This window comes from Artibeus jamaicensis, unplaced genomic scaffold (assembly GCF_021234435.1).
Source record: "Artibeus jamaicensis isolate MK-2021 breed Jamaican fruit bat unplaced genomic scaffold, CSHL_Jam_final contig_135, whole genome shotgun sequence".
Taxonomy (NCBI): domain Eukaryota; kingdom Metazoa; phylum Chordata; class Mammalia; order Chiroptera; family Phyllostomidae; genus Artibeus; species Artibeus jamaicensis.
Genome location: NW_026521267.1, coordinates 1,087,862 through 1,106,150, shown reverse-complemented (window position 1 = coordinate 1,106,150; position 18,289 = coordinate 1,087,862). Strand labels below are relative to the sequence as shown.

At 39.9% G+C, this 18,289-nt stretch overlaps 1 protein-coding gene and 1 pseudogene across 2 annotated transcripts in view; both read left to right on the top strand.

The window, feature by feature from the left end:
- ACSS1 (acyl-CoA synthetase short chain family member 1) overlaps positions 1-18,289 on the top strand; it is an 84,855-nt gene that overhangs the window by 22,175 nt on the left and 44,391 nt on the right. For both annotated transcript variants that reach the window (XM_053667238.1, XM_053667236.1), the window contains exon 3: positions 5,285-5,484. In XM_053667238.1, coding sequence (XP_053523213.1) covers positions 5,285-5,484 — 200 coding nt within the window. The remainder of the gene's footprint in view (positions 1-5,284; positions 5,485-18,289) is intronic.
- LOC128627744 (FMR1-interacting protein NUFIP2-like) lies at positions 116-3,448 on the top strand (annotated as a pseudogene).

Below are 18,289 nucleotides of genomic sequence, written 5' to 3'. Positions count from 1 at the left end.
ATCCCAGCCTCTACCCCCTAGAGTAGCAGAAGTGTTTCTGGCCCCTGGATTCTGGGGACTTTGATGTTAGGGGCTGTTGGGAGGCTTTTTCTTTCATCATAAACTTAGGAAAGTGGTGGGTGGGTGTTTATGAAAGGTGCCTTTGTCCTCCTGAAAGCTTTAGGGAGAAAAAATGAAATCTTACAGAAGACGCATGCTGGAGTCAGCCTGGGCAGGAATTGCTGGTGATGGTGGAGTGAAGTGCACACTGGCCTTGTTACTTGGTTCTCTTCTGATATCCTTGCCTGATGGCTTTGGAAAGAAACAAAGGCCACCTTGAGGTCCCTGCTTGAGATAAGGACCTTTCATTTTCATTCTGCTGTGGTTTTCTGGGCAGCTTCTTGTTGAATTTTGCCTTTCTTTGGAGCACTTTCCTTGATTATCTTTTGAACAGAGGGGAACTATACAGATACTTGTAGGGGCCTTGAAGAGCTTGAAGGAGGGCCTGACCTGCTGGCCTGCAGAAGACATTGCTGCCCCACTAGGGTCCTCTTAGAGCACTGCAGAAGACAAGGTGCCTTCCCACCAGTGGCCTTTCCCAACCAGAGAGAGTGTCACCAAAACCTTATGTGTCAGGGACCCCAAATAAGGTCCTTCTGCCCAATAGATAGAATCAGTACCTCTCACATCAATAGAATGAGACTATATTTGGTAAAGCAGAGGAGAAACTTTATTCTTTGATCAAGGCGCAGAGAAGGGCAAGCTTATGCTCTAAAGACACTATTTATCCAATTTGAAGAAATTAGGAGAGTCTTAAAGGGTTAGTGGCAGATAGGTAGATTTAGGGGGGTAAGGGTTTCTGAGGAAAAGATGGAGATATAGGAATTGCAGAGGAGCATCACAGTTTCTAAACATACTGGGAACATTCCTGGCCATAAATTACATTTCATTACTGTTAAATCTCCACCCATGGGCATTATTTTTAACATGCTGATGAAGGAAAGTTTGTCAAAAGGTTGCTTGGGAAGGGTTGTTATTGCCATCTTGGGTCCTTCCAGCACAGACCAATTTTTTAGCTGTTTTCTTGGTTTTTTTATCTGGTTCTTGCCTGCAGGCTTAGTTCCTCCTGGAATTTCTACCTTTTCCTGACTTGTTCAGCTAGTTCTTGTCAGGGGATGTGTTGGAGAATAAAGAGAAGACAAGAAAGTCCAGCTCAGATTCTGATGGTACTGCAAATTGCATCCTCAGCCAGGGAGTCCCAGCTGTTTTCTTTGGAGAAGCTTGGCCAGCCACAGACTCTGCACCATCACAGCCACTACCACTTACCTGACAGCAGCAGCAGCAGTAGCAGTAGCAGCAGCTGTACCATCACCACCATTATTATTTCTACAACCACAGCCACAACCAGCATCACCACCACCATCACCACCATCACCAGCAACCTCACTAATACCTGCAGCTTGGAGCCAATGGCAGCTCCAAGGCCCAGCCAAAGCTGCTGAAACATGAGTAGAAATGCCCTCCAGCAGCACCTGGAAACAGGCAAGAAGAAAGTAGCAATGGAAGAGGAAAATAGGCTATGATGAACTAAATGGTAATGCTGAAGAAAGAGAAAAATCTTTAAAGAGCTTGGTTCTGATGAAATTACCAACTCTATTTCCATGGTCCTCTATGACAATCTACATGTTGTAGACACTAATTTGAACCAGACTTTAAAAGCCAGCACCTTTGGGAAAGTAGGAATTAAAATGAGGAATTTAATTCAGAAAAACAGTATGGACAAAAAGAATGGAAAGTCTTATTAAACTAAACCTGGAACCAGTCTACAGATAAGAGTAATACTGTAGCAATTCCAAAAGTATTGTAACAAGTAATTCTGGCTATATTACTAATGGTTATATGGGCAAAGCAGCAGATAATTAGGTGGTGGGCCTAGAGTGGATATGCCACTCCTTAGAAAAGGAAAGCTAGAAGAAATAATGCCAAGGGTTGTGAAAACCTTGATTTATTAGTATAGCAGAAAACAATGCAACAAGAAACCAGTGTCTCAACCTTCAAACAGGGATTTGAAACTAAAGCCTGACTACAATGAATAAAAGGGAAACCAAGTAAATGATTCAAAGCCCATTTAGAGGTATGAAAATAGGCCTGGAGGAACAAATCAAGGAAAGCCTGCTTTGGGTGATATACTGCAGAAAAGATCTGATATTATTACCAGGTACTGATTAATGATTAATGATTGGCTCAAAGGAAAGTATGCTTCTGTTGTTTCCTCCAAAGAGGACTTTTGGACCCTATTTAAACTTCTTCCAGTTTTTCCAGTGTACAATTACAGTGCTAAAATAGTTCTTAAAATAAGTTATGCAAGCAAAATTAAGGAAAACCTCAACAAAACTACAGAACAATTGTGTGTCACCATTTCCATCTTTATCCTCTTCTTTATCTACGGGGGTAACTCAGACCATATCTTCAAATTGGTTAATGCAGGTCCCTGTGTTAGGCCTGAAATCTGTTACTTCAGCCAACTTTTATAATTGTTTTAGCAGGGACTGATGCAAGTATGTATTCTTTAGGGGCTCAGCCACTACTAACTACTGCTGCTAATACACTAATACCCATCTCTTCTGGGACTGATTGTTCTCTGAGACAAGTCCTCCCTTCAGCAGCTGGTGAACTAACTAAGTCTAACTTTTTAATTTACCCTTCAAATATGCAAACTATGCTGTTGAGCACAGTCCAAGTGAATCTATACTCTTAGACATATCAGCAAAACCTGGGGGATATCTTCCAGAATTAGTGGGGTTTATCATTTAAAAATGAGTCCAGTGCTGGCCTTGAAACTGTTATTGAGGAGTTATCAGATCATAAAGTGATGGATGAGACATTTCAAGGGGAACATCTTGCCACTTTGGTTTCACTGAGTGCTGAAATAATTTCCTCAATATCTGAGCATCCTGTATTCCCAAAGCTTATGTGCTGTAAAAATTGACCAGTCCTCAAGTTCTGGGTAGCATTCTAAAATCTGGGACTACCGGTGAGAGTGGAGCCTTATCCTTGGAACCCAGTAATATAGGTAATCTGCAAAAAGCAGACAGCAGTAGTGAAGGTACCTTAGTGTTTCTTTTAAAAGACTACAGGATAGAAAGTCAAAATCCTCTGGCATCTCCTACAAACATTTTGTTAGACTCCACCAAAGAACAGATACCAGAGAAGTCTAGAAAGGAATGATAGCTGGGGTTGTCCTTTTGACCTGAGAGCTGCTATTGTATATCATACTAAAGAAATGGATTCTGTTTGGAATTTGCAGAAGATCCTAAAAGGATAATTGATTACAATGAAGCCATGAATAGTTCAGATCAATGAAGGACCAGACTGCCACTTGTAACCTTTCTGCATAATTAGAGCCATCATTCAGTGGGGCACAAAATGCTTTTATGCCCCTAGATCTTCAGTGCAGTAGAGGACCCAAAGTAGAACCATAGAATAATACATACAAATATATGTGTATACATGTATATTTATTAAAGACAACAGGAAGTAATATATATATACATATATTATATACATAAAGTAATATATATGTATATTACATTATATACACAGGTTATATATACATATATATTTGTATGTATTATATATACTATAATGTATATATACACATATATAATATAATGTATAATGTATATAGTGTATATATACATACATAACTATATATACATATATACTTATTAAAGACAACAGGAAGTAATTAGACTTCTTAAGGAATCAAATTTATTTTGAGACTATACATGGTTATTTAGTCTCCTGTACTGAATAGTATTTTTTACTTTTGTTAGTTTTTGTTTTTAAGTGTGAATGCAGACTTGTTAACAACCATAAAAAAAGGAAGTTGATAGTATTTTATGGATTTACTAATGTAGTGGCACAACCTGGTGACGAGAGGGAGAGCCTTGGTTTCTCCTTATTCTGTCCTCCTGTGTTAGTTCTTTTTATTAAGTAATAAGTTAAAATCAACCCATGTATAGCAGAATGAGACATGGCCCTAGCTGATGTAGCTCAGTAGATTGAGCATCGGCCTGCAAACCAAAGGGCTGCAGGTTTGATTTCCAGTCAGGGCACATGCCTCGGTTGCGGGCCAGGTCCCCACTATGGGCACATGAGAGGCAACCACACATTGATGTTTCCTTCTTTCTCCTTCCCTTCTCCTCTCTCTAAAAATAAATAAATAAAATCTTTTTAAAAATGTTTTTTTAAATAAATTTTTTAAAAAGATTTTATTTATTTATTTTTAGAGGGGAAGGGAAGGAGAGAGGGAGAGAAACATTAATGTATGGTTGCCTTTGGTGTGTCCCCTGCTGGGAACTGGCCTGCAGGGAACTGGCCTACAGCCCAGACATGTGCCCTGACTGGGAATCAAACTGTGATTGTCTGGTTTGCAGGCCCACACTCAATCCACTGAAAAAATGTTTTAAAAAATGAGAAAATGGTTATTTCCAAAGTCCATGTTCAGCTAGACCAGGTACTGGAATTGACTACCGTAAACTCTGCATGGACCAGGTTTGGTCATGTGATAATTCCTAAGCCAACCATGTTGTTTGGGGAGATACAGGGTTCTTATTGACAAACTGAGTCTTGATATAAGCTGGAGAGTAGAGAGTGGGGTCATGTGCGGGAGGGGAGAGGTATGGGATAGTGGTCCCTTGGCACAGTTGGACTCCTTCCCACTGTGCCCTTTCAGCACTTAGCATAAAGGAAAATGGGGTGCTCTTGCTACCCACCAACCCTTCCTCAGGGCTACATGGAGTGTTACTGTCCTGCAGCTTCTCTTCCTTCCCAACTCACTGTGGATTCAGAGAGTTGGGGTCTGCTGCATGAACCTGGGTCCCTGCAAGAAAGAGCCTTGCTTGGTGCTATGGTTTGTATTGATTCAGAAAACTGGGCCTTGCTTCTTCCCACTAACTGTCTTACTTATGAAATCTTTATTTTGGAGGTGAACATTTTGAGAAGTCTCAGGGATATGATGATCTTCACTTTGGACACTTGTGGCCTTTGAGAAGCCATCTGGTAAACAGATGCAAGGACAGTCATTTTACCTCAGCAGTGACAATGAATCTTTGTCAGTCACAGTCTACAAAGTTAAAAGCATTGTTTTCTGGAAAAGACTTTACCATGCAATAAGTATTTAATTGTCTGCTATCCTCCAGGCACTGGCTAAGTATGCAGTACTTGCAGAATCATTCCACTCCAAATTTTTCTGAGTTTTGGGCCTCTTCCATCTGTGATAGCCTTCTCTTCTCTGCCACAGGGAGCTGTTGGAGACTACATGCCGCCTGGCCAACATGTTGAAGAGGCATGGAGTTTGTCGAGGGGACCGTGTGGCCATCTATATGTCTGTATCCCCAGTGGCTGTGGCTGCAATGCTTGCCTGTGCCAGGATTGGAGCTGTCCACACAGTCATCTTTGCTGGCTTCAGTGCGGAGTCCTTGGCTGGAAGGATCAATGATGGTGAGCATATGACCAGGGAAAGGAGGGAGGAACCAGAATTACCTAGTCCTTGTTCCTTGGACTCAGAGTACAGATAGACATTAATGAAAGTCACACAAACAAATGACAGACACTAATAGGGACAGGCACACTGCTGAATGAGCATTTGTTCTGTAAGCTAAGATCTGAGCATGTTGTACTTAACCAGGTGTAAGGAACAGCATAGGTACCAGCTGAGTGATGGGAGGAATTGAGTCTGTAAGGGCCTGGAGTAGGCTCGTGTGACTCCAGAAGAAAAGGGAAGAAATGGGTAGGGTGAGATGAGGCTGGGGGTGTACAGATGTACAGGGAAGGCCCCACAGATCAATAGCTGGAAGGAAGCCTTCCATTGTGAAGAATGAAGAAGGTTATCTCTGAAGGCCAAGAGTCAGGTGTGGGAGCTTATGATGTATCTTTAAGGCTTTAATTTGTATCTGTCTATAGAGAGGTCAGAATTTCCCAGATGAGGTGCAGAAGAATATCATCTTTCCTTTTTTGGGGTGTCAGAGAGCCCATTGTTATAATGGTGCCCCATGTTCATTTGGTCAGAATCCTTTCCAATGAGATTCTAGAAAGAATCCTTTCGCTGGCTCCCCAAGGAGGATGCCAAGTTCTGGGGGTAATTGGAGTTCTTTGTGTGTCATAAAAGACTTGCTTATGAGTAATAAACTGAGGTAAAAGCTAGAGTTCTTTGACTTTTGCTGACCACCTTCTTTAGAAAAGGCTCATAAGCCTTTTACTCTCTTTTAATGTTTTCTCCCTCCACTTCCAAGGGATGGTGCTACCACTACTTTCTCTAAACTGAAGCACTTTCTATGTGCCAGGCAGTTTCTAAGCAGTTTACAAAGGTCATTGACTTTATTTATTCTTTAAAATTATTTTATTATTGTTCAAGTACAGTTGTCTGCATTTATCCCCTACCACTCTCCCTCCACCACAGCAATCCCCATCTCCCTCCCTGTTTCCACCCCACCCTTTGGTTTTAACCATGTGTTCTCTATACACGTTCCTGAAAACCCTTCTCCCTTTCCCCCACATTACCCCTTCCCACCTCCCCTCTGGTTACTGTTACTTTGTTCTTAATTTCAATGTCTCTGGTTATATTATGCTTGTTTGTTTGTTTTGTTGATTAGGCTCCACTTAAAGGTGAGATCATAGGGTATTTGTCCCTCAACACCTGGCCTATTTCAGTCAGCATAATGCTTTCCAGTTCCATCCCTGCTGTTGCCAAGGGTAGGAGCTCCTTCTTTCTTTCTGCTGCATAGAATTCCATTGTGTAAATGTACCATAGTTAGTTTTTTAATTTTTTATTTTAATTTTTGTTCAAGTACAGTTTTCTGCCTTTTATTTCAATCCCAGTCCACCCCACCAGCCCTCCCCACCTCCCTCCCATTTCCACCCCCACCACTTGTTTTTGTCCATGTGTCCTTTATACTTGTTCCTGTAAACCCTTCCCCTTTTCCCTTGAAATTCCCACCCCTCTCCCCTCTGCTCACTGTCAGCCTGTTCCCTATTTCAGTGTCTTTGGTTGTATTTTTCTTGTTTGTTTGTTTTATTGATTAGGTTCCTGTTAAAGGTGAGATCATGTGGTATTTGTCTTTCACCACTTGGATCCACTCATTTATTGATAGGCATTTAGGTTGCTTCTAGCACTCGGCTGCTGTACATTGTGCTGCTATGAACATTGGGGTGCATAGGTTCTTTTGCATTGGTGTTTCAGGGTTCTTAGATATAACCTCAGCAGTGGAACTGCCAGTTCAAAAGGCAATTTTGTTTTTAGTTTTCTGAGAAAATTCCACACTGTTTTCCATAGTGGCTGCACCAGTCTGCCTTCCCCACCAAGAGTGCACTAAGGTTCCCTTTACTACACATCCTCTCTAATACTTGTTGTTTGTTGATTTGTTTATGATGGCCATTGTCACCACTGTGAAATGGTATCGTATTGTGGTTCTAATTTGCATCTCTCTGATGGCTAGTGATGCTGAGCATCTTTTCATATGTCTGGTCCTACTGTATGTCTTGCTCAGAAAAGTGTCTCTTCTTTTGCTTATTTTTTATTTGGGTTGTTTGTGTTCCTGGAATGGAGTCATGTGAGTTCTTTATATATTTTGGAGATCAAGCTCTTGACCAAGGTATCATTGGCAACTATGTTTTTCCATATAGTTGATTCTCTTTTCATTTTAATGCTGTTTTCTTTAGCCATGCAGAAGCTTTTTATTTTGATGAGATCCCATTTGTTTATTTTTTCCTTTATGTTCCTTGCTCTAGGGGACATATCAGTAAAAATGTTGCTGCTCTCAGGAATGTCTGAGATTTTCCTGCCTGTGTTTTCCTCTAGGACTTTTATGGTATCATTACTTATATGTAAGTCTTTATCCACCTTGAGTTTTTATTTTTGTGTGTGGTATAAGTTGGTGATCAAGTTTCATTTTTTTTTGCATGTAGCTGTCCAGATCACCCAACATCATTTGTTGAAGAGACTATTTTGACTCCATTTTATGTGTCTGCCCTCCTTTGTCAAATATTAATTGACTATAAAGACTTGGGTTTATTTCTGGGCTCTCTGTTCTGTTCCATTGGCCCATGTGCCTGTTTTTGTGCCAGTACCAGGCTATTTTGATTACAGTGGCCTTGTAATACAGTTTGATATCAGGTATGGTGATCCCTCCTACTTTGTTCTTCTTTCTCAAAATTGAAGCAGCTATTCGGGGTCATTTATGGTTCCATATAAACTTTTTCTTTACTTTAATCTGCAGGTTTGTTTATTTATTTTTAAGTGTATTCAATTGATTATGCTATTACAGTTGTCCCATTTCCCTCCCTCTATTTCCCTCCACCCTTACACCCCTTCTCACCAACATTCCCCCTTCAGTTCATGTCCATGGGTTGTACTTATAAGGTCTTTGGCTTCCTTCTACATTTTTTATACTATTTTTAATTTCTTTTTGTCTATTTTCTATTTGCCATTTATACTCTTTCTCTCTGTACCTTTTCCCCCTCTCTTCTCCTCCCACATCCCCACTGATAACCCTCCATGTGATCTCTATTTCTGTGATTCTGTTCCATTTCTAGTTGTTTGCTTAGTTTGTTTATTTATTTATTTTTTTAGGTTTGGTTGTTAACAGCTGTGAGTTTGTTGTCATTTTACTGTTCATATTTTTTATCTTCTTTTTCTTAGATAAGTCTCTTTAACATTTCATATAATAAGAGCTGGGTGATGATGAACTCCTTTAACTTGACCTTATTTGGGAAGCACTTTATCTGCCCTTTTGTTCTAAATGATAGCTTTGCTGGATAGAGTAATCTTGAATGTAGGTCCTTGCCTTTCATGACTGAATATTTTGAAGGGAAGAGTGCTGCTTGCTCTGCTCTCTGCAGATTTTCAGTCATTTCTCCCACTACCCATAACCAAATTGCGTCCTGCTGGTGTTGATTCCCCAGCTAGGTGGGTTTATGTACATTCTAGGATCCAGTGGGCCTCTCCAACAAACTCTCCTTTGACACTAGGAGTTTCTCCTGCCGCTACAACTGTTTGAAAGTATATTTCAGACAGAGGCTTTGAGGCTTTATTTCCCTGTACTGACCTGGGTTGTACAGTCTATCTCACTCTCCAGTTGTTCCTGGTTTACCTGCATGCGAATGTGGGACCACCCAGTACTCCAGCCCCTGCCTTGCTGTGAGTCCTCTTTTTTTTTCTTTTTTAATTAATTTTATTTAGTTATTTTTCAAGTACAGTTTTTTGTCTATTTTTCCCATCCCAGCCTCCCCCGCCCCTTGCTCCCCACCTCCCTCCCATTTCCACCCCCCCTTAGTTCTCGTCCCTGTGTCCTTCCTATTTGCTCCTCCAAATCCCTCCCCCTTTTTCCCCTTAACTTCCCTTCCTTCTCCCCTCTGGTCACTATCCCCTTGTTCTCTATTTCAGTGTCTTTGTTTTTTTATTTTTCCTGCTTGCTTGTTTGTTTTGTTGTTTAGCTTCCTGTTAAAGTTGAGATCATATGGTATTTGTCTTTCAGCACCTGGCCTATTTCACTCAGCATAATGCTTTCCAGTTCCATCCATGTTGTTGCAAAAGGTAGTTGCTCCTTCTTTCTCTCTGCTGCATAGAATTACACTGTGTATATGTACCACAATTTTTTGATCCATTCATTTACTGATGGGCACCTAGGTTGCTTCCAACTCTTGGCTATTGTAAATTGTGCTGCTATGAACATTGTGGTGCATAGGTTCTTTGATATTGATGTTTTAGGATTCTTAGGATATAATCCCAGCAGTGCAATTGCTGGGTCAAAAGGCAGGTCGATTTTTATTTTTCTGAGAAAATTCCATAGTGTTTTCCATAATGGTTGTACCAGTCTGCAATCCCACCAACAGTGAACTAAGGACCCCTTTTCCCCACACCCTCTCCAACATTTGTTGTTTGTTGCTTTGTTTATGATAGCCATCCTGACTGGTGTAAAGTGGTATCTCATTGTGGTTTTAATTTGCATCTCTCTGATAGCTAACGATATTGAGCATCTCTTCATATGTCTCTGAATGTTCTGTATGTCCTCCTTGGAGGAGTGTTTGTTCAAGTCCTTTTCCCATTTTCTAATTGGGTTGGGTGTCTTCTTAGAGTGGAGTCGTGTAAGTTCTTGTATATTTTGGAGATTAAATCTTTGTCTGAGGTATCATTGGCAAATGTTTTCCCATACAGTTGGTTGTCTTGCTAATTTAATACTGTTTTCTTTAGCCACGGAGAAGCTTTTTATTTTGATGAGATCCCATTTGTTTATTCTTTCCTTTACATTCCTTGCTCTAGGAGACATATCACTAAAAAAGTTGCTGCGTGAAATATCTGAGATTTTCTTCCCAATGTTTTCCTCTAGGACTTTAATGGTTTCACGACTTACATTTAAGTCTTTTATCCACCTTGAATTTATTTTGGTGTATGGCATAAGTCTGTGCTCAAGTCTCATTTTTTTGCACGTAGCTGTCCAGTTCTCCCAACACCATTTGTTGAAGAGGCTATCTTTACTCCATTTTATGTTACTGCCCCCTTTGTCTAATATTAATTGACTGTAGAGAGTTGGGTTGATTTCTGGGCTCTCTGTTCTGCTCCATTGGTCTATGTGCCTGTTTTTATGCCAGTACCAGGCTGTTTTGATTACAGTGGCCTTGTAATACAGTTTGATATCAGGTATTGTAATCCCCCCTACTTTGTTCTTCTTTCTCAAAAGAGCAGCTGCTATTCGGGCTCGTTTGTGGTTCCATATAAATTTTTGAAGTGTTTGTTCTATGTCTGTGAAATACGCCATTGGTACTTTAATAGGTATTGCATTGAATCTGTATATTGCTTTGGGTAGTATGGACATTTTGATGATGTTAATTCTTCCAATCCATGAACAAGGTATATGTTTCCATTTGTTTGTGTCTTCCTTGATTTTATTATTCAGGGCTGTGCAGTTTTCTGCATACATGTTTTTTACCTCCTTAGTTAGGTTTATTCCCAGATATTTTATTTTTCTTTTTGCTGTATCGAATGGGATTTTTTTCTTGATTCCTGCTTCTGCTGATTCACTGTTGGTATACAAAAATGCCTTCGATTTCTAGATATTGACTTTGTAACCAGCTGTTTTGCCAAACTCATTAATTAGTTCGAGCAGTTTTTGGGTAGAGTCTATAGGATTTTCCATGTACACTATCATGTCATCTGCAAAGAGTGACAGTTTTGCTTCCTCCCTTCTGATTTGGATGCCTTTTATTTCCTTTTCTTGCCTGATCGCTGTGGCTAAAACTTCCAATACTATATTGAATAGAAGTGGTGAAAGTGGATAACCTTGTCTTGTTCCTGATCTTAGTGGAAAAGCTTTTAGTTTTTTCCCATTGAGTATGATATTGGCTGTAGGTCTCTCATATATGGCCTTTATTATTTTGAGCAATGCTCCCTGTATTCCCACTTTGCTGAGTGTTTTTATCATAAATGGGTATTGTACCTTATCGAAAACTTTTTCTGCATCTATTGATATGATCATGTGATTTTTGTCTTTGCTTTTGTTTATGTGATGTATTACATTTACTGATTTGCGAATATTGAACCATCCTTGCATCCTTGGGATGAATCCCACTTGGTCATGGTGTATGATCTTTTTGATATGTTGGATGCGATTTGCCAATATTTTGTTGAGGATTTTAGCATGTATGTTCATCAGCGATATTGGCCTCAAGTTTTCTTTCTTTGTTGTGTCTCTATCTGGTTTTGGAATTAAGATGATGCTGGCTTCATAAAAAGAACTTGGGAGTTTTCCATCCTTCTGGATTTTTTGGAATAGTCTGTGGAGAATAGGGGTTAGTTCTTCCTTAAATGCTTTGTAGAATTCTCCTGTGAACCCATCTGGTCCAGGGCTTTTGTGTGATGGGAGTTCTTTTATTACTGCTTCAATGTCTTTAGCTGTTATTGGTGTATTTAGATATTCTGCTTCTTTTTCAGTGAGTTTTGGAAGATTGTATTTTTCTAGAAATGTGTCCATTTTCCCTAGGTTTTCAAATTTCTTGCCATACAGTTCTTCATAGTAATTTCTTACAATCCCTTCTATTTCTGTGGTATCAGTTGTAATCTCTCCTTTTTCAGTTCTGATTGTGTTTATTTGTGTCCTCTCTCTTCTTTTCTTGATGAGCCTACTTAAAGGCTTGTCTATTTTGTTTATCTTCTCAAAGAACCAACTCCTGGATTCATTGATCCTTAAAATTGTGCTTTTAGTTTCTATGCCATTTAATTCTGCTCTAATCTTGGTTATTTCCTTCCTTCTGCTTGCTCTGGGCTGTCTTTGTTGTTGTTCCTCGAGTTATTGCAGGCATAGGGTTAGGATGTTTGTTTGAAATGTTTCTATTTTCTTTAGGTAGGCCTGTATTGCTATAAACTTCCCTCTCAGGACTGCCTTCGCTGTGTCCCATAAGTTTTGGGTTGTTGTGAGATCATTTTCATTTGTTTTCAGAAATGTTTTGATTTCTTCCCTAATTTCATTCTTGACCCATTTGTTGTTTAATAGCATACCATTCAGTCTCCATGTTTTTGGGTGCTTTGGGTTTTTTTCTTTGGGGTTGGTTTCCAGTTTCAGTCCCTTGTGGTCAGAGAAGATGCTTGGTATGATTTCAATATTCTTGAATTTTTTGAGGCTCATTTTGTGTCCTGTCATGTGTTCTATCTTTGAAAATGTTCCATGTGCATTTGAAAAGAATGTGTATTTAGCTTCTTTGGGATGAAGGGCTCTATATATATCAGTTAAGTCCATTTCATCTAGGGTGTTGTTTAATGCCACAATATCTTTGTTGTTAATTTGTTTGGAAGATCTGTCCATTTTTGATAGTGGAGTGTTAAAATCCCCTACTATAATTGTGTTGCTGTCAATATCTTTCTTGAAGTCCTCTAAGATTTTCTTGATATATTTGGGTGCCCCTATGTTTGGTGCATATATGTTTACAATGTTAATGTCTTCTTGGTGGATTCTTCCCTTGAGTATAATGAAATGACCTTCTGGGTCTCTCTTTATGGCCTTTTTTTTAGAGTCTATTTTGTCCGATATGAGAATTGCTACCCCAGCTTTTTTTCTTGTCCATTTGCTTGGAAAACTTGTTTCCAGCCTTTCACTTTTAGTCTGTGATGGTGTTTTGTCCTGAGGTGGGTCTCTTGTAGGCAGCATATGTGTGGGTCATGCTTTCTTATCCATTGAGCTATTCTGTGTCTTTTGATTGGAGAATTTAATCCATTTACATTTAAGGTTATTATTGACAGGTACTTATTCATTGCCATTTTTGTACCTGTGTTCCTCTCTGTCTCCCTCTTATCCTTCCTTCCCTTAAAGCAGTCCTTTTAGTATTTCTTGTAGAGCTGATTTCATGGAGGCATATTTTATTAGACTTCTTGTGTCTTGGAAGCTCTTTATTTGGCCATCTATCTTGATTGAGAGCCTTGCTGGGTAAAGTAGCCTTGGTTGTAGGCCTCTGGTTCTCATTACTTGGCATATTTCTTGCCATTGTCTTCTTGCTTGAAGTGTTTCCATTGAGAAGTCAGTAGCTAACCGTATTGGGGCTTCCTTGTATGTTATTTCTTTTTTCTCCCTTGCTGCCTTTAAGATTCTCTCTTTGTCTTGGAATTTTGCCATTTTGATGATGATGTGTCTTGAAATGGGCTTCCTTGGGTTCCTCTTGATTGGGACTCTCTGTGATTCCTGGATTTGTGAGAGTTTTTCTCTTATCAAATTAGGGAAATTTCTTCTCATTACTCGTTCAAATAAGTTTTCTATCCCTTGTTCTTCTTCTCCTTCTGGTATTCCTATTATTCGGATATTATTACGTTTCATATTGTCTTGCATTTCTTTTAATCCCTCTTCATTCTTTCGGAGCCTCTTTTCATTTTCGTGCTCTTTCTGTGAGATGCTTTCTACCTTGTCCTCCAACTCACTAATCCTATGCTCCGCTTCATCTATCCTACTTTTGAAACTTTCTACTGTGTACTTCAATTCGGAAATTGTATTCTTCATTTCCTCTTGTCTCTTGCTGATAGTTTCCATTTCCTTTTTGATGTTGCTGTAGTGTGCAGAGAGATCATTGTAGTTCCCCTGTAGTTTCTGGTAGTTCACTGTGAGCTCTTTGAATTTCGTAATAACCAGTGCTTTGAATTCACTGTCTGATAGTTGATTAGCGTCTATTTCATCTAACATTCTTTCTGAAGTTTCTGCTTTTTCTTTCATTTGGGGACTGTTTCTTTGTCTTCCCATTGTTTGAGACTCTTCTTGTTAGTCTCTGCCTCTAAAATTGATCTGTTCTCAAACCCTGGTTCTATGGTGTAAACTTCTGTGGTACGATCCTTGGAAGTTCAGTGGTGCAGACTCCTTGAAGTTTCTTGATGTTCTTAGTCTCCACCTACACTCACGCTGGTCCTCACGCTGGTCCCTGCGTTGGTCCCCTACCACTGCTAAATGTCCCGGATCTAGTAGCTGCCTCCTCAAGCACCCAGGCCCGTTACTACGGCAGTGGCACAGAGGCTGGGAATGTCCCGGCTCCCGTATCTGGCTCTCTCTGCTGCCCAGGGCCATCACAGGGGTTTGGAGTGTCCCGGTTTCCGTACCTGACTCCCCAGCATCTAGTCCTGTCTGTATGGCAGTGGCACAGAGGCTTAGAATGTCCCAGGTCTTGTAGCTGGCTCCTCTGCTGCGTCACAGTGGTTTGGTGCGTCCTGGCTTTCGTACCTGATGGCTTCCTACCTGACTCCCTGGAGTCCGGTCCCATCACTATGGCAGCAGTACAGGGGCTGAGAACGTCTAGGCTCCCATAGCTGGCTCCTCAGGGCCCAGGCCTGTCTCTATGGCGGCGTCACAGGGGCCTTTGGTGTCCCAGCTCCTGCAACTGACCCTTCAGTTGCCCAGGCCAGTAGCTATGGCATCGGCACAGGGGCCGAGAACGTCCGTGCTCCGGTTCCTGACTCCTCTGTCTCCCAGGACCGTCACAGGGGCTTGGAGTGTCCGGCTTCTGTACCTGACTCCCCGGCTCCCAGGCCTGTTGCTCTGGCAGCAGCACAGGGGCCGCGTGAGACCCAGCTCCAGTAGCTGACTCTGCCTCCGTCTGGTGTTTCAGCGTCGGTCACAATCTCTGGTCTTTTAATTTCATAAATGCTGGGTAGCTGATGGTTTATTGTGCTGTTTCTCTATAGATCTGCCAGGATTTTCACCCATGAGTACAGGAGCTAGCGTCAGCTCCATCTTACTCCGTCGCCATCTTCCCAGCATCTCCGCTGTGAGTCCTCTTCACTGGCTGCCTGTTTCTGCCCATCCTGACAATCTGGATGAATGTTTCTTCTTTAACTAATTGATTGTTGGACTTTCAAAGAGTTCAATTTTTTGTCAGTTTTGGTTGTTTTTTTGCTTTAAAATTTGTTGTTGTCCTTCTTTTGGTTGTATGAGGAGGCACAGTGTCTACCCCTGCCTCCGTCTTGGCTGGAAGTCCCATATAAATTTTTGAAATGTTTATATGTGTGCAATATGTCTTGGTCCTGGATGATGCTGGCTTTATAAAGAGTTTGGGAGTCTTCTATCATTCTGGATTTTTTGGAATAGTCTGTGAAGAATAAGGCTTAGTGCCCTGGCTGGTGTAGCTCAGTGGATTGAGCACAGTCCCTTGAAGGAAAGGGTCACCAATTCAATTCCTAGTCAGGGCACGTGCCTGGGTTGTAGGCCAGGTCCCCAGTTGGGGACACATGATAGGTAACCAAACATTGATGTTTCTCTCCGACTCTTTCTTCTTCTTTTTCCCTCTCTCTAAAAATAAATAAATAAATAATATTTAAAAAAATGAATATGGTTAGCTCCTCCTTAAGTGCTTTTTAGAATTTTCCTGTGAAACCATCTGTTCCAGGGCTTTTGTGCATTGTTTTATTTTTATTACTACTTTAATTTCATCTGCTGTTATTGGTCTGTTCAGGCTTTCTGTTTCTTCTCCATTGAATTTTGCAAGATTATATTTTTCTAGAAGTTTTTTTGTTTCACCTAGTTTTTCAAATTTCTTGGCATACAGTTCTTCATAGTAATTTCTTACAGTCCTTTATATTTCTGTGGGGTCAGTTGTAATCTCTCCTCTTTCATTTCTAATTGTGTGTATTTGGGTCCTCTTACTTTTTTCTTGATGAGCCTGCTTAAAGTCTTGTTATTTTTGTTTATCTTTCAAAAAAAAACAACAACACAATAGCTCCTGGATTCATTTGTCCTTAGAATTGTGCTTTTAGTCTCTATGTCATTTAATTCTGCTCTGATCTTGGTTATTTTCTTCTGTCTACTTTCCTCAAGTTTCTTTAAGTGTAGGGTTAGGTTGTTTGTTTGAAATGTTTCTATCCTTTTTAGGTAGACCTGTATTGCTATGAACTTCTCTTTCAGGACTGCATTAGGTGTGTCCCGTAAGTGTTGGGTTGTTGTGAGTTCATTTTCATTTGTTTCCAGAAAGTTTTTTATTTCTTCCCAAATTCTAGTCTTGACCCATTCATTGTTTAATAGCATGCTATTCAATCTTCATTATTTTGGGTTTTTTCCTTTGGGGTTGGTTTCCAGTTTCAGTCTCTTGTGGTTGGAGAAAATGCTTGGGATGATTTCAGTTTTCTTAAATTTGTTAGGGCTTGTTTTGTGTCCTATCACGTGGTCTGTCTTTGAAAATATTCCATGTACATTTGAAAATAAATGTGTATTTAGCTTCCTTTGGATGAAGGGCTCTATATATATCAGTTAAGTCTATTTCACCTAGGGCTTTGTGCAAAGCCACAATATCTTTGTTGATAATTTGTTTGGAAGATCTCTCCATTTTTGATAGTGGGCTGTTAAAATCCCCTAGTATAATTGTGTTGTTGTCAATATCTTTATTGAAGTCCTCTAAGATTTTCCTTATGTATTTGGGTGCTCCTATGTTGGGTGCATATATATTTACAATGTTTATGTCTCCTTGATGGATTCTTTGCTTGAGTATTATGAAGTGACCTTCTGGGTCTCTCTTTATGGCCCTTTTTTTGAAGTCAATTTTGTCTGATATGAGTATTGCTACCCCGGCTTTTTTCTCATCCATTTGCTTGGAAAATTTGTTTCCAGCCTTTCACTTTTATTCTGTGATGGTCTTTTGTCCTGAGGTAGGTCTCTTGTAGCCAGCATATGTGTTGGTCATGTTCTCTTATCCATCCATGCAGCTATTCTGTGTCTTTTGATTGGAGAATTTAATCCATTTATGTTTAAGGTTATTATTGATAGGTACTTACTCATTGTCTTTTTTTTTTACCTGTGTTTTTCTGTCTCTCTCTTTTTCTTCTTTTCCTTAATGCAGTCCCTTTAGCATCTCTTGCAGAGCTGGTTTGGTGGAGGTATATTCTTTTAGACTTATTTTTCTTGGGAGCTCTTTATTTGGCCTTCTATGTTGATTGAGAGCCTTGCTGTTTAAAGAAGCCTTGGTTGCAGGCCTCTGGTTCTCATTACTTGGAATATTTCTTGCCATTCTCTTCTTACTTGGAGCGTTTCCATTGAGAAATCAGTAGTTAATCTCATTTGGGCTCCCTTGTATGTTACTTCCTTTTTCTCCCTTGCTACCTTTAAGATGCTCTTTTTGTCTTGGAATTTTGCCATTTCAATTATGATGTGTCTAGAAGTAGGCCTCTTTGAGTTCCTCTTGATTGGCACTCTCTGTGTTTCCTGGATTTGTGTTAATTGTTTTCTCATCAAATTAGGGAAATTTTTCATCATTACTTTTTCAAGTAGATTTTTTATCCCTTATTCTTCTTCTCCTTCTGGATATTATTACTTTTCATATTGTCTTCCATTTGTATTAATTCCTCTTCATTCTTTCTGAGCCTCTTTTCTTTTTCTTGCTCTTTCTGCGTGTTTTTTCTACTTTGTCCTCCACCTCATTTATCTGATCTTCTGATTTATTGATCCTGCTTTTGATTCCTTCCCCTATTTTCTTCAGTTCAGAAATTGTGTTCTTCATTTCCTCTTGGTGTTGTTGGTAGTTTCAATTTTATTTTTCATGTCGATATAGTTTGCAGGAGTTCGTTTTATTTCCCCTGTAGTTTCTGGTAGCTCATTGTGAGTTCTTTGAACTTCCTGATAACCAGTGCTTTGAATTCAATATCTGATAGTTGACTTCCCTCTATTTCATCTATCTTTCTTTCTGAGGCTTACCTCTTTTGTTTCATTTGGGGATTTTTTTTTTTTTGTCTTCCCAGTGTTTGTGAGAATCTTCTTATTAGGTTCAGGGTCTTACATTGACTTGTTCTGGCTTTGTGGGT